This window comes from Bison bison, unplaced genomic scaffold (genome assembly GCF_000754665.1).
Source record: "Bison bison bison isolate TAMUID 2011002044 unplaced genomic scaffold, Bison_UMD1.0 scf7180017864472, whole genome shotgun sequence".
Taxonomy (NCBI): Eukaryota; Metazoa; Chordata; class Mammalia; order Artiodactyla; family Bovidae; genus Bison; species Bison bison.
The window spans coordinates 12,084,798-12,099,213 of NW_011495033.1; the positions used below are offsets into that span (position 1 = coordinate 12,084,798).

At 39.1% G+C, this 14,416-nt stretch overlaps 1 protein-coding gene across 6 annotated transcripts in view; it reads left to right on the plus strand.

Annotated features, from left to right (window-relative positions):
* The window catches only part of BCAS3 (breast carcinoma amplified sequence 3), a 591,772-nt gene that overhangs the window by 291,120 nt on the left and 286,236 nt on the right, over window positions 1-14,416 (plus strand). For all 6 annotated transcript variants that reach the window (XM_010861584.1, XM_010861585.1, XM_010861586.1 and 3 more), the window contains 2 exons: window positions 9,738-9,838; window positions 12,249-12,445. In XM_010861584.1, the coding sequence (XP_010859886.1) occupies window positions 9,738-9,838; window positions 12,249-12,445 (298 nt within the window). The remainder of the gene's footprint in view (window positions 1-9,737; window positions 9,839-12,248; window positions 12,446-14,416) is intronic.

Here is a 14,416-nt window from a genome sequence, read left to right on the forward strand (position 1 = left end):
AAACTCTTGTGGCATGTAGGATCTAGTTCCCTGACCAGAGATTGAACCCAGGTCCCCTGCATTGGGAACATGGAATCTTCGCTACCAGACCACCAGGGACGTCCCACACCTACCTCTCCTTTATTTTTGTTTTGTCGGACTTTGTTGTGGAGACTACACTGAGTAGTTAAACTCTTTGCTCTTCAACTGTACCATTGTAGGTGAGATGGAGAACAATACATTTTCAATACTTGGCCTCTTGCCTACTTGTGTACATTGGTTATTGAATGCAGTTTAATAATCCAAACAGTGATTTTTTTTTTTTTTTTTACTTTCCAAGACATCAATTCACAATACTTTATAAGCGCTCCCATCTTAGGTCTCTTATAGAGGATATTGTATTTTAGAGTGTTTGAATTGAGAACTGATTATTCCTGAAAGAAATGCGTCTAACGTACAGAGGTAGCTGTGAGAATACAGTTGCCATTATCAAGAGATTACAGCTCATGATTCTGCCCAGAATTAGCACCAGTAAGCAGTCATTTCTCTCAGTAAAAACATACACTACCATGTGTATTTGATTGGATTGTTTAGTTGCTAAGTCACATCTGATTGCAATCCCAGGGACTGTAGTCCACCAGCCTCCTCTGTCCATGGGATTTCCCAGGCAAGAATACTGGGGTGGGATACCATTTTCTTCTCCAGGGGATCTTCCTAACCCAGGGATTGAACCCACATCTCCTGCATTGGGGGGCAGATTCTTTATTTACCACTGAGCCACCAGGGAAGCCCGTGTGTACTTGAGTAGTTGCTAAAAGCTGATAAACAAAGATGTGTACAGTGAATATGAGAGAAAGAGTGTATAAAACCACTTCCATTTCCCCTTTTAAGGAAAATGTCACAAAACCTAAGGAAGTATGGGGGGAAATGCTATAAACTCACCTTTTCGTTTCATGCATTGGGTTTCCATCATTCACTGAAGTGCTTGTGATTTCTCTGTTTTCTCTTCTTGACTTGTTAGGTTGATTTCACTAACCATATTACTTGTATTGTGCTTATTCCCCAACTTTTATAATTATCAAATTTTAAGTTGGTAGGTGAAAGTGAAGTCGCTCAGTCGTATCTGACTCTTTGTGACCCCATGGACTGTAGCCTATCAGGCTTCTCCGTCCATGGGATTTTCCAGACAAGATTGCTGGAGTGGATTACCATTTCCTTCTCCAGGGGATCTTCCCTACCCGGGGATCGAACCCGCTTTACCATCTGAGCCACCAGGGAAGCCCAAGTTGGTACATAGTATACACAATTTAAATGGTGCCAAGGAATATTTAGGGGAAAATGAGTCATTCCTTCATCCCTTTCTTCCCTGAGGCAATTGTTATGTAAAGGTGAGCTTTGATAAGAATGGTTTTGTTGTTTTTAGACTTATTTTTCTGAGTAGATTATCTAACCCTTGGCAAGACAAACTTATCTGTAAGCTGCAAGCAAGGTATTATACAGACAGGCTATGTTCCTTTAAAATAGCCAGGGTGGACTTTTCTAGTTATCCTGCTGCTGGTTTAATGTATATATAATCTGGTTGTACTGTGAGTTGAGTTGCCATAAAACACATTAAATTGTGTGTATATTTCCAGGTGACCTTCATTGCAAATCTTGCCGCCTATTCAGTTCTCAGAAGTGTGCCGGGACAGTTTGAACTTTTCAGTGGAGTAGTTGATCTTGCTGATAGCATGAAGCCATTATGTTTTATTCTATCGGTCCATTTTTATGACATTTAGAGTTACATGGATGAGCAAAACTAAACTGTGAACCCTTCCAGACTCCCCCCAGGTACAGCTTGTCCAGATGCAAAACGGCAGTGGACCGTTATGGTCGCAGGAAGAACCAAACGAAAGCGCCTTAGCTTATGTCTTGTGTGGGAATATTATATGATGCTTTGGGGGCAGCGCAAGGGAGAAGAGCAGGTGGGGCAGAGATGACCCTGTGTCAGTTACCCAATGAAATCTGTTATCTCGTAGGCAATGAGGATACGTCAGTTTTCTAATTATATATTGCCTGTGACTGTTCTTCTGGGAATGTGGAATAAAAGGAAAGTGAAACCAGAGACGTACAATGACTGACTGTTAGAAAACTTTAATAATTAATTAGGGAGCATCTGCGGTACCGCAGGGTCAGGGTGCGAGGAAGATCACTGGTCCGTTTAATATATAGCTCGGGTCAAACCTGCTCCCTTTTATATGTGTTGGAGTGCTTTAGCTGTTGTCGCACTGGTACGAGAGATGGCTCATAATGAACAGAGTAGCCAGTAATACATCATGCTATTGCTAGATTATTCTATGTGTGAAATTCAGCAAATTCCTTTACATATAAGTGGAAACATTTATAAATTAGAAAACTTCTAGGCTTCCATAGAGATAGTTAGGTGTGTTATTTTTGACCTGAAAGCCTTCTCCTTTTTACAAAATTATTTTTTAAAAGTCCAGAGTTTAATTTTTACCAGTTTGATAGTATGAAAGCATAACCTGTAAAATTTTTCAAGTCTCTGATTACTACTATTTTATATGTGTTTGTTGGCTGTTGTATTTCCTCTTCTGTGAATTGCTTGTTCCTTAGGAAATGCCTTAGTCCGTTTTGCTTTTGGATTACTTGTCTTTGAGCCTTTCTTCTTAAAAGGCAAATATTATTTTCTGAGCTAAGAAACTACCTTTCCAAGCAGAATTTCTTCCTCAGATCCTGAGTGCTTTCTGATCAGAAACAGAGTTTGGTAAAGAGCCTTCTCTTATTGTATGGCTGCTCTATAAATGCTGTTTTTAATAAGTACCAAAAATATATTGAAGTTTGTCCTTGGATGAGGGTTTATCACTGTTGGCCTTTGGGTGAACTTTGAGCCTGAGCTGTTTCATTCAAGGCAGCATGATGTCATTTAACTCACAAATTTCTCTGTTGCTAGAAAAAGGAATGTTGTTCCCCTAAATAACCTGAAGGACTGAATAATGCTGGCACAACATTATTCACCTCTCAGGTCTCCACTAAAGACTTCAGCATGGTAAGGGTTTTATTGTTTGCAGAGGATTTGTGGGGATATGTTAAGGAGTAGGGGCAAGCAAAAACTGAGTCTGGTCCTGAATCTGGAGAATACTTTATTCTGCAGCCCACTCAGCTGCCAGTAAGACCCAGCTCACACTCACTTTTCCAAATAAAAACCTTGGGATCCATTTTTGTTTCTTCATATTGAAAGACTCTCTAAGTTTCTTTCTAGTGCTGTTTGTTCAACATATGAACTGATTTTAGGCTTTGCAACAGCAGTTAAAGCTGAAAGTTGCATCTCATAAAAAAGTAGATGCCATTTGGGTCAGCCCTGCTCCACACCCCCTTACTTGAGAAGTAGATCTCTCTGATTCCAGTGGCACTGAGCTTCGTTTCAGGAAGTATAGCAGTTTTTTTTTTTTACCATCTCCTAAAGTTGGGAGCTTGGAGTTTCGCTAGCAGCGGAGCCTGTGCTTGATCAGCAGCTGTGTCCTCTGAAGCTTCGAGAATTTATTACTGGGAGTTCAAGAGATGCAGGAAAGACTAGAACAAGAACATAACAGAATCAGATAGATTGTCCCTTCATTGAGTTTATAAATAAGCACGGCTCATTGTGCAGCAGTATGCTTTGTGTTAGTTTTTAGAAAAACGATGCTTATAACCTGTATGTGGTTAGTCTCTTTTAACTTTCAAATGTATTGTCAACTCTTTTTCCTTTCATTGCTTTTAAGGATGAATGGTGCTGAGATCAAATAGTTATTCCTTTCATTTCTTTAATAGAATATCTAGATCCTCTGTCCCCTGTTGTAAACTCGGTAGTTAGGGAATCTAATTTTTTCCTGAGTATCCAAACCATGGCCAATACACTTGAGAAAAGTAATTACCTGTTCTAATATAAAGTGTATTAATATTAATGATAAAAATGTACTTTCTCTCTTTCAACTGGAAGACTAGATTTGTTGCAGATGAACTTAGGTTATTGAGATCTAGCTGTTAGTTTCGGGGTATTCTAAAAAGAATTTGATTTCTTGGAATTGAGGATATACAGTTATTACTTTGGATAAAACAGCCTGAAATTTCAAGAGAGTTCTACCTTTCTTCAGGACTGGTAATAACTCATTCTTGGAAGCTTGACTGAAACCTATGTATCCTAACCTTTAAGTAGTCCATTAATTAATGTTAAAAATGAGATTTCAAAGTATCATTTTAGATATCTGTTAATAAAATGTTTATAACTCTTTTACTATATTTTATGTGGGTAATTTGTAAAAATTCTATGGTCATTGATCCCCTTCCTAACTACTTATGAATTTGAGAATCTATATTATGAATTGACATTTTCTGTTTTCAGACTGAGAATTTTGTTATGGGGCATTCAGCTGTAGGGGTATTTTCAGAGGACCATTCAATGTTTCTGTTCATAATTTTACTTTGGTTGTTCTACTGATTTGGAAATTTTGGGGGGTTTGATTAACGAGACTAACTTGCAAAGGTCAACACTGAAGATTTTTTTTTTTTGTTTGCTTTGCATATAAACACGTATAAGTATAAATATATTCATAGGAATACACACATATGTACACATACTCATATATCACTGTAAGACATTAAAATACACTTCGTGGGTTTTTTTTAGCTTTTATTTACTCACTAGAAGCATGATCTGCTTTCCTGAAAACACAATATAAACAAAGTCTAGCTCACAGTTACCTCATAATGATCTGCTCAGCCTGCCCTGGGTTGTTGATCTATATTTATCAAATGCCTGTGTGTACAGGCAGTACTTTTGGAGTTGTATTCTGTAAAAAAAGTTGACAGTGTACCCTTTGTAGTCAGATGGATAGGCTTGTTTTAAATGATTGTACTAAAAGTAGGGATACAGCATAGCAGAAAATTTTATTTCAAAATTCCATATCCCTTTTCCTAACCCAGGATCATTAACTATCTAAGAACAGAGCTGCATGCTCAGTCATGTCCGACTCTCTGTGACCCCATGGACTGCACCCCGCCAGGCTTCTCTGTCCATGGGATTCTCCAGGCAAGAATACTGGAGTCGGTTGCCATTTCCTCCTCCAGGGGATCTTCCCGACCCGCGGATTGAACCTGCGTCTCCTGCATTGGCAGGCAGATTCATTACCACTGAACCACCTGCGAAACCCCTAAGAATAGTTGGTAAATGTAAACGATATTATTTTTCTTTAGCTAGAAGGTGCTTATGTTGGTCCATTAAACTCAGGCTTGCAACATATGTAACTTCATTTTTCTATAAATTCTCTTTAGTCCTCTTTTGTACCTCTGTCCTAACAAATAGGGAAAAATTAATCTCAATCAATTATAACCTCCTACACAGTTGTATCTAAATTCTGTAGGGCTTACATAGCGCAAAGATATGAGATGGGATTGTTGAAGATATTTTACCTCTATTTTTTCACCACTGAGATGTCCCAGTTCCTTACCAGATTTAATTGTTGGCTGTTGTATACAATTGTTGTATTGGGCTTCCCTGATGACTCCAACGGTGAAGAATTTGCCTGCAATGCAGGAGGCTTGGGTTCAATCCTTGGGTCAGGAAGATCCCCTGGAGAATGAAATGGCTATCCACTGCAGTATTCTTGCCTGGAGAATTCCGGGGACATAGGAGCCTGGCAGCCTGCAGTCCGCAGAGTTGCAGAGTCGGACACGCCTGAGCAACTAGTAGCACATTGGTTCATATAGGTCTTTGTAGCATCCGTTCTTGTTTCAAAGCCTTTTCAAAGCCCGACAATTGCCTGGACCTTGTCCATATTACTCTTGAATGTGTAGTAAATATTCATCATCACATTCACAGGGGACTTGGAGAGGTTGTCACAGGCTCAGCTGTGAAAACACACTATGTGCACACCTTCTCTACTGCAGAAGAGTAAAACCTCCACGCTGTTTCCCAAGTGGAACTTCCTGCTACTTCCTGAAACTACCCAAGAATGAAATTAGGGTTTTTCACAGTTGTTCATCCCTAAAACTTTCTGACTTTTGTACCCTTCCTTGGGAACCCTCTTTTTTCCCCTTTCTGTCTGTGGGGCTCTTGTTCCAGTTTTTGCATGTCTTTCCTAATAGCTGCTTGGAAACCATGGAAGCTTTGCTCCTAACTGTCATACTTTTAATCTCTCTTTCTTATCCCAGGGTCAGGGTTTTGAATTCCTCTCTTCTTTGTGACTGGGTATGTCATTGTTTCCACCAGCTAGTAATCATGGAGTTTTCTTCCTACCTGGATTGGAGAAAGTTTTAAATGTAAAGAAATGTGAGGGAGAGATAAAGGATATTTACTTTATGTTGAAAAATATTTTTCCACTACACATATTTTTATATTGTGAATCTTCTGAATTCTTCTAAGCATTCTTAATTGAAATACTGTTTTTTAGTGAACATAAAGTATGGTAACTCTTCTCACAATCTCTATTTAGAAATTTAGGATTCAGATTTAATGGTTCATAGATATATGATTGGTATTTTTACCAGTTCCTTTGGGAAACAGGTTGGAGGGGAAGAAGAGGAAGAGGAGAAAGAGATTTTTTTTTCCTCCTTGAGAAACTTTTCACTGTGGGAAATCTCAGACATACACAAAATTAGAAACAAATTGTGTCAGTATAATGACTCTCCATGTACCTGTAATTCTCAAAAGTCATCAACTCATGACTAACGTTTTTTTCAGCTATAATCCTCTTCCTCACCATTCTCTGCCATTAGATTATTTTTAAATTTACCCTTCCACACATATCTTTTTTTTTTTGGCTATGCCTTGCGGCTGCAGGTACTTAGTTTCCTGACCAGGAATTGAACCTAGGCCCTCGGTAGTGAAAGCACAGAATCCTAACCACTGGACCACTAGGGAAGTCCCAAGTTTATCCCCATTTTGATGATGAGTGAATAAGTATCCTACCATCCTGGTAGCCTTCATTATTTATTCTAGAATCAAAAGTTCCGTTCATTCATTTATTTATAAAGTGTTTATTCTGCAACAGGTAGTAGGCTGGGCTCAGCACATGTTGGGTATATTACAAACTCTTGGGGGGAAAAATCACATTAGGTACTGGTTAGTAACACAAGGGTATAATTTCTCAACTTCTCTTCCAATTTTTCCAGTTATCTGTCTATCCTAGTTTTATTTTAAAAAAAAGTCCTAAACCATCTGCTGACCCTCCCTCCCTGGCTTCTTGGCCTTCCTGATTCATCTTCCACTCTCAGCTTCCCTCACCGCACCTACCGTACTGGCTTTCTGACATGACCGAAACATTTCATGTTCCCACTTCAAAATCTTTGTAATTGATATTTTCTGTAACTCTTTCTTCTCAGATGTACGCATGGCCTATTCATTCACCTCTTTAAAATTTTCTCTGGCCTCAGCTGCGTTCCAAAGAGTGCTGACCTCTAACTATTTGTCCTTAGTTGGCTTCTTGATTAGTCTTTAAGGAGAGGGCAGCTTTGAGGCATACTCTTGCTCTGTTCTATATTAAGAATTTCACCTTTATTTATTAAAATATTACAAGTGGTTGGGAAACACCTAACCTTTTACAAACATAATTACATATCAGTTTTTATTTAAAAGGATGCTTTAACATTGATTATTATGATATTCTTTTCTTCATGATATTCAGAATATAGGGAATTGTTTTGCTTTGGTGGTCACTTGTATTTCGTGCCAGCTGCCAGCCTGCCTCTCAGCTGCAGAACTAGGATTTGAAGAACTAACAGCTAATAGTTTTAACCATTGCAAATCTTATATTTTAATACTATTTATCTCCCTCTGATGAGTGATTGACTGGCTTAAGCGTCATTTCTCCCCTCCCAGCTAGCTAAGATAAGGTTTTGGTGAGTATGTCTTCTTTAAAATCTTGCCCTACGTTCTGCTCTGTCTACCTCACTTAAACCTGTTTTGTTAAGATTTAGTTCTTCAAAATACTTGTTCTGGCAAGAGCGTTGTGAGATTGGCTTGTGAGTTACTCCTTGTGGAAATGTATATCTTTTTCTGGGAATATGCATTAAGAAATATAGATATGTTCATATCCTCTGATTTCAATTTTAGAATTGTAGCCTTTGGAAAATATACATATTGAAGTATAGAAACATATCTCTGGGTGGTAGAAATTCTGAGATTATTTTCTTTCTCTCATTCTTTTCTGTTTCTTCCAGGTTTCTTCAGTAGTCACCATCTTTCCTTCCTCTTTGGTTCTCTTCTTTTTTCTTTTCTCTATTTCCCCTCAGTACTTTATTGCTTTATTTCTCTTAGTATTAAAATGTTTAATGAGGGAGAGAATGTATGAGAAATCTCTGTATTTTCCCTTCCATTTTGTTTTGAACCTAAAATTGTTCTAAAAAATTAAAGTCCTCTTTTATAATAAAAATAAGCAAATAAAAAGTATGAGACTTTAAGTAGAGGAGGCTAAGTAAGTTTTTGTTGGGATAATATTTGTTTCCTAGGAACTCAATAAATGTTTACTGAATCATTTTTTTGCTTTGACTAAGCAAAGATCTGGAGAAGGCAATGGCATCCCACTCTAGTACTCTTGCCTGGAAAATCCCATGGACGGAGGAACTTGGTCGGCTGCAGTCCATGGGGTCGCTAAGAGTCAGACACGACTGAGCGACTTCACTTTCACTTTCACTTTCCTGCACTGGAGAAGGAAATGGCAACCCACTCCAGTGTCCTTGCCTGGAGAATCCCAGGGACGGGGGAGCCTGGTGGGCTGCCGTCTGTGGGGTTGCACAGAGTCAGACACGACTGAAGTGACTTAGCAGCAGCAAGCAAAGATCAGTCACTCAGTCATGTCCAAGTCTTTGTGACCCCATGGACTGTAGCCCTTCAGGCTCCTCTGTCCATGGAGTACTCCAGGCAAGAATACCGGAGTGGGTAGCCATTCCCTTCTCCACGAGATCTCCCTAACCTAGGCATGTTTACTATTAGTAAAGAATCTTCCTGCAATGAAGGAGACCCAGGTTCAATCCCTGGGTCAGGAAGATCTCTTGGAGAAGAGAATGGCTACCCACTCCAGTATTCTTGCCTGGAGGATTCCATGGACAGACCTGACGTACCAGGACACACCTGAGTGACACTAAGCAGAGGTTCTTCTGTGTATGAGAAGTGGGCTGTTTCTGTTTTAAGCCTGTATCCTATGACCTAAAAATCAGGAAAACTATAGAAGCATTAAAAAAAAAAAACATTTCTTTTGATGAATCATTGTTTTAGGAACTAAAAGTGTTTTAAAATTTAAAATATTTTAATACCTTCCATTTATGTGAAACTATTAAGTATACTCTTAAAGAATCTTATATGATACTTGTTTTTAAAACCCCTTCCCAGAGTATAAGAACTGCATCAACTTAATTTCTTTGTTAGGTGGAAGGCATTGAAGTGTCCTGAGGTGTAGCAGTTACATTGCACAGGCAATGGAATCGTCACTGCTTCTTATGTACTTATGTTGTTAAGATTCAGTTAAGTGTTTATTTCTTCAACAATGATACATGTCATGATTAGATTCCCACAGATATTTTTTAAGATGTGCTCCTAGTTGGAGATTTTTCTTGCTCCTAAGAAATTTAATCTTTCTTCTTCATTAGTTATTTGAATTGTGTGTTAAATGTCTTATTTTAGCTTATAAATCACCACAGTATCCAGGATGGTTATGCCCATATTCATTTTTTTTTTTTTTTCACAGCATGGATTAAAGTTGTTTAAATACGTTTTCTTTCTCCGTCAGTGGCCCCCCCTGGAAGCCCTGGGCCCATTACTCGGCACGGGTCCTACGACAGTTTAGCTTCTGACCATAGCGGACAGGAAGATGAAGAGTGGCTGTCTCAGGTGAGACTCGGAAACATCGGGTCTGTTAAGGTGACAGAAAACAGAGCTCCATTTCTCTCTCTTTATTCTCGAAATTAAAAAAAATTTTTTTTCCTTAGAGGAAAATGGGCAGAATTCGGGTTATTTTTAGGATCGTCAAGAATTAATCATCTTTCCATATTAAGAATTTCTCAGAAATACTGCTGCAGGGCTACGTATACATATATTTTATACACACATATACATATATGTGTGTGTACATTAGCTTTCATGCAGAGAACATAAAGTAGGAATATCTTTCAAACAAGCCATTTATATCCCCCAGAACCCTGGATTTCAGATGGACTGTTTGGATTAAGATAAGAACTGGCCTGGTTAAAATGGTGAAGCCATTCAGCAATCTTCAGGCTTTCTTTTGTGGAGGCAACATTTTCTGAAGACTGGGCCCAGACTTTGATTAGGGAAGTTCTGCCTCCTAATTTGCCCAAGTGCTGGTCTGGCCTTCCTTTCCTAAGCTCCTGTAACGTGGCTTCCAAGGGTCTCCAAACCAGTCCTGTAACAGCTTCCACTGACCCTTCCTCCCCCTGCCAGGTGAAGCTGTCTTCATCTCAAGGGCTTTGAAATAAAAGATACTCGGGCAGATTTCAAAATGATGAGATTACAAGTGACTTCATTACAGATGCTGTTATGTCTGTTTCAAGTCTGACATCACTGGGCGAAGTTAATGACCGGGTCTCGGATTACCAAATCCCGCGGCTTTTCAGCAGACAGGTGCCTCCTAGGGGCCCGGGTGCAGTTTCACTGCTTTCTCAGGGAGGAGAGCCCAAACTACTAAAGGGAATCTGGAAACCAGAGAATGAAATTATTTCTAGGTGACAGACATTTCATCACACTGAAAATACTCACAGGAAAAGCTCCTTTAGGTTGCACATGGAGGTGCATCCTTTCTTGAGGATACCACAAACGAAGCTTTTAGAAAAAGGATGCTGGCAGAGAAACCACTGTCCTTCACTTCAACTTTTCAATTAGAAAAAGGGGTAATGTGTGCTGTCAGTGTGAAAGTATACACAATATGTTTGTACTGCACACAACAGGAGGATGAGCTGGAACATCTGGCCATCGCCTCAGTGAAATTGCACAGGCATCTGTTTACCTCTCGGCTCTGTGACACTGATGGTTTTGAGCTTAAAATACACAGCATGCTTTATCTGTGGCCTCATTTATGTTGCTGAATACAACTCCTTGAATGAGAAATCACTGTCCTAAATCTGAGTCGTTTTCTCCCCGTGATTAGCGGGAATGTGGATATTGTTCCAAGACCATGGTGCTTTTGCCCGTTAGGACTTCACAAACACGGAGCTGCACTCCGAGAACCTTTTCAGTTGTGTTTTGTTAAGAATTAATCACCACAATCAGAGAAATGTGATTAAATATAGAAGAACTCAGGGCAACACTAAGGCCCATGGGAAGTCAGTTCTATGAACTGTGTGTATAGACGTGGATGTAGCAATTATAAGACATTGAGAAATAGTGTCTCACCAAAGGTTTGCATATTTAGTCTCTTATTCAAGTCGCTCGTTTATAAAATCACATGTTTATTTTTAGGTTTTACCGCATGTCTTCCTCTCTGCTTTGTCTAATATTGGCAACATTCCCTGCCTCTTCCATAGAGCATGAAATTCATAAGGCATTTTGGTATTACTGTTCTGCAGCATTTAAAATACCTATGTCAACATTCATGGGAGCTGAGGAAACACTGTAGTTAAGAAATGGTATTTTTGAAGACAAATCTAGTTTGAGAGAAAATTTGTAATCCTGTCTTCCTTTAAAAGTGAATTTGGGGGAATTTTGAGGGAAGTATAGTAAATATTACAATATTTAATTGTGGAAAGAAACTGGCTGTGAGTGTTAAATTATTTCAGACGTTTTCTTATCCTTGGATAGTTGAAGAACAACTTCGCGTTTGTTATGAGCTTAGTCCTCAGTGAAGGAATTACTTTTAATATGTGGATTGACAAGTGTAGTGTTCATTGCATGCCCGCAGAGTGATAAGGACTGTCTAGAATGAGTGAAAAAAGTAGTCCTTAGGCAGCTGATGCTAGGTGTGTGAGGCAGGCAACTGGGCCTTTTATATTCGTGTGATTTTTGCGTTGTGTGTGTGTGGGGTGTGTGTGTGTCCTTATACACATACAAACACTAAATGAATTTTTATTATATTATGACAAAAACCAGTAGATGGATGTAGTGAATGTCTATACAGGCTGCTGTTGTCACAACTTTCTGATTGTGGATGACACCCTCTCCCTCTCCCACTAGGTTAAGATGGGCTTCTTGGAGAATGTGAGCGTTCAGAGATGAGATGGGGGGATCATGAAAGGCTCTCAGAGGGTGGTCATGATACATCTCAATCATGATTTCTGATCTGTTCCAGGTAGAAATTGTAACGCATACCGGACCCCACAGACGTCTGTGGATGGGTCCACAGTTCCAGTTCAAAACCATCCATCCCTCAGGCCAAACCACAGTCATATCATCCAGTTCATCTGTGTTGCAGTCTCATGGTCCAAGTGATACTCCACAGCCCCTTTCAGATTTTGATACAGATGATCTTGACCTCAACAGTCTCAGGTAAGAAATAAGAACTAGAGAGAGATTTGACCAGATTAATATGTTCATTTGTGGTGAACATCTTAGATAATCTTTACATTTCCCCCCTTTACACTGTGTCATGTTGCAGAACACATGTTGTTGCACTGTGACTTGTGATTCATTATTAATCACTGAGGATCTTACGTGAGATCTCATCACCTCCCATAAATATTTGTGTTCTAGATTGTACTTTCCTGGATCGAATATTCAGTGCACTTTTAAAAGCCATCCTATTTTATGTTGCCTTTCTCGTATTTCTGATTATCCTCTCTCTCTGTGTTTTCATCATATATATTCTTTGATCCTCACTTGTAAGAATCATTATACAAAGTTTACAGAGTATGCTTTTTATTTTTAGGTTTTTTTTTTTTTTAAACATAATTGAGAACTTTTTGACTTTTGCAACTTAAATTTGCTTAGCAATTTAATTTGTTATACCAAGACTTGACATATCAAGGTACAACAGATGATGAAGGGCCCAGTCTAATGCAATATGATTTCCTTTCTTTGTGTTCTTTTCAGAAAAATTTCTACATTATATGTTTATTTCAATCTAAAATAACCCTCTCACTTTTTTCTTGCATCTCTTTTTTAAAAAATTGTTTGAAAAATGTGTTCCAATCATATGTTGGGAATATGTTTTTATTCTACTTCTTTGTCAACATTAGTCACAAATTTTTATACTGTAAGTATACAAATATATAACCAATTTTTATTCTTTGTTAAGGCAAAAGCTGTTGTAGAGGTGAATTAAGACTAGTTTCTTCTTTCTGTTCAGTCGCTAAGTCGTGTCCAAATCTTTGCGACCCCGTGGACTGCAGCACACCAGACTTCTCTGTCATTCACTATCTCCCGGAGTTTGCTCAAATTCACATCCATTGAGTTGGTGATGCCAGCCCACCATCTCATCCTCTTTAAGAACAACTCATGTAGTGCTTCCCGGGAGGCGCTAGTGGCGAAGAACCCACTGCCAATGCAGGAGACATAAGAGACCCAGGCTCGATCCCTGGAAATGTTCCCTGGAGGAGGAAATGGCACCCTCCTCCAGTATTCTTGCCTGGAGAATCCCACGGACAGTGGAGCCTGGTGGGCTGCAGTTTGTAGGGCTGCAGAGAGTCAGACACGACTGAAGCGACTTAGCACACATGCACAGGGAATGAAACATGTCTCCTGTAATACCTTTTCAAGTATTTTAGTTTTCTTTCGCTTTTTATTTCTTCAGTTTTTTTTTTTTTTTTTTTTTCTCTTTTGGGTCTATTATATTTTCTTCAGCTTTCTAGAAATAGAACTTTTCTTAAGTTGTGAGGCAACTCGGTGGATGCTGGACCATTTTCCCAGAAAGCAGTTATAAAGTATGATCCATTTTCAGGAAGTCAGGCAGAGTCAGTTCTCAGCTTAGTGATTCAGTGCATATTCATCTGTTTTTGTAGGTTATTCTGTTACTTAAATAGTAATAAAATGGACCTATAAAACTATGTTTATTCTCTTTACTATTTACAAGATTCTCAGCGACCACCCTCCCCCTCTTTTTTTCTGATGACTGTCACCTGCTGTTCTGATAAGATCCTGTCCTTTTTCTTTAGAGAACATCTCCAGCTCTGTACACCCAGCTCTGTTCCTTTGAATTTGTTAAATTTTTATTTATTTGGCTATGCTGGGTCTTAGTTGCTGCATGCAGGATCTTTATTTGCAGCATACACTTAGCTGTGGCATGTGGGATCTAGTTCCCTGAACAGGGATTAAACCCAGGCCCCCTGCATTGGGAGCGCAGAGTCCCAGGGCTGGCCCTGTTGCTTGGTTGTGGACCTCCTCTAGCTTTCTTCGTTACCCCTTATTTCAGATGCAGGTCTTTGTCTAAGAGCTCTCTAACTTGCTGCTTCCGACAGAGCTTTATTCCTGAAGTCCTTCTAGAATTTTCCTCAGGGACTTTTCCTTTTTCTTATACTACAA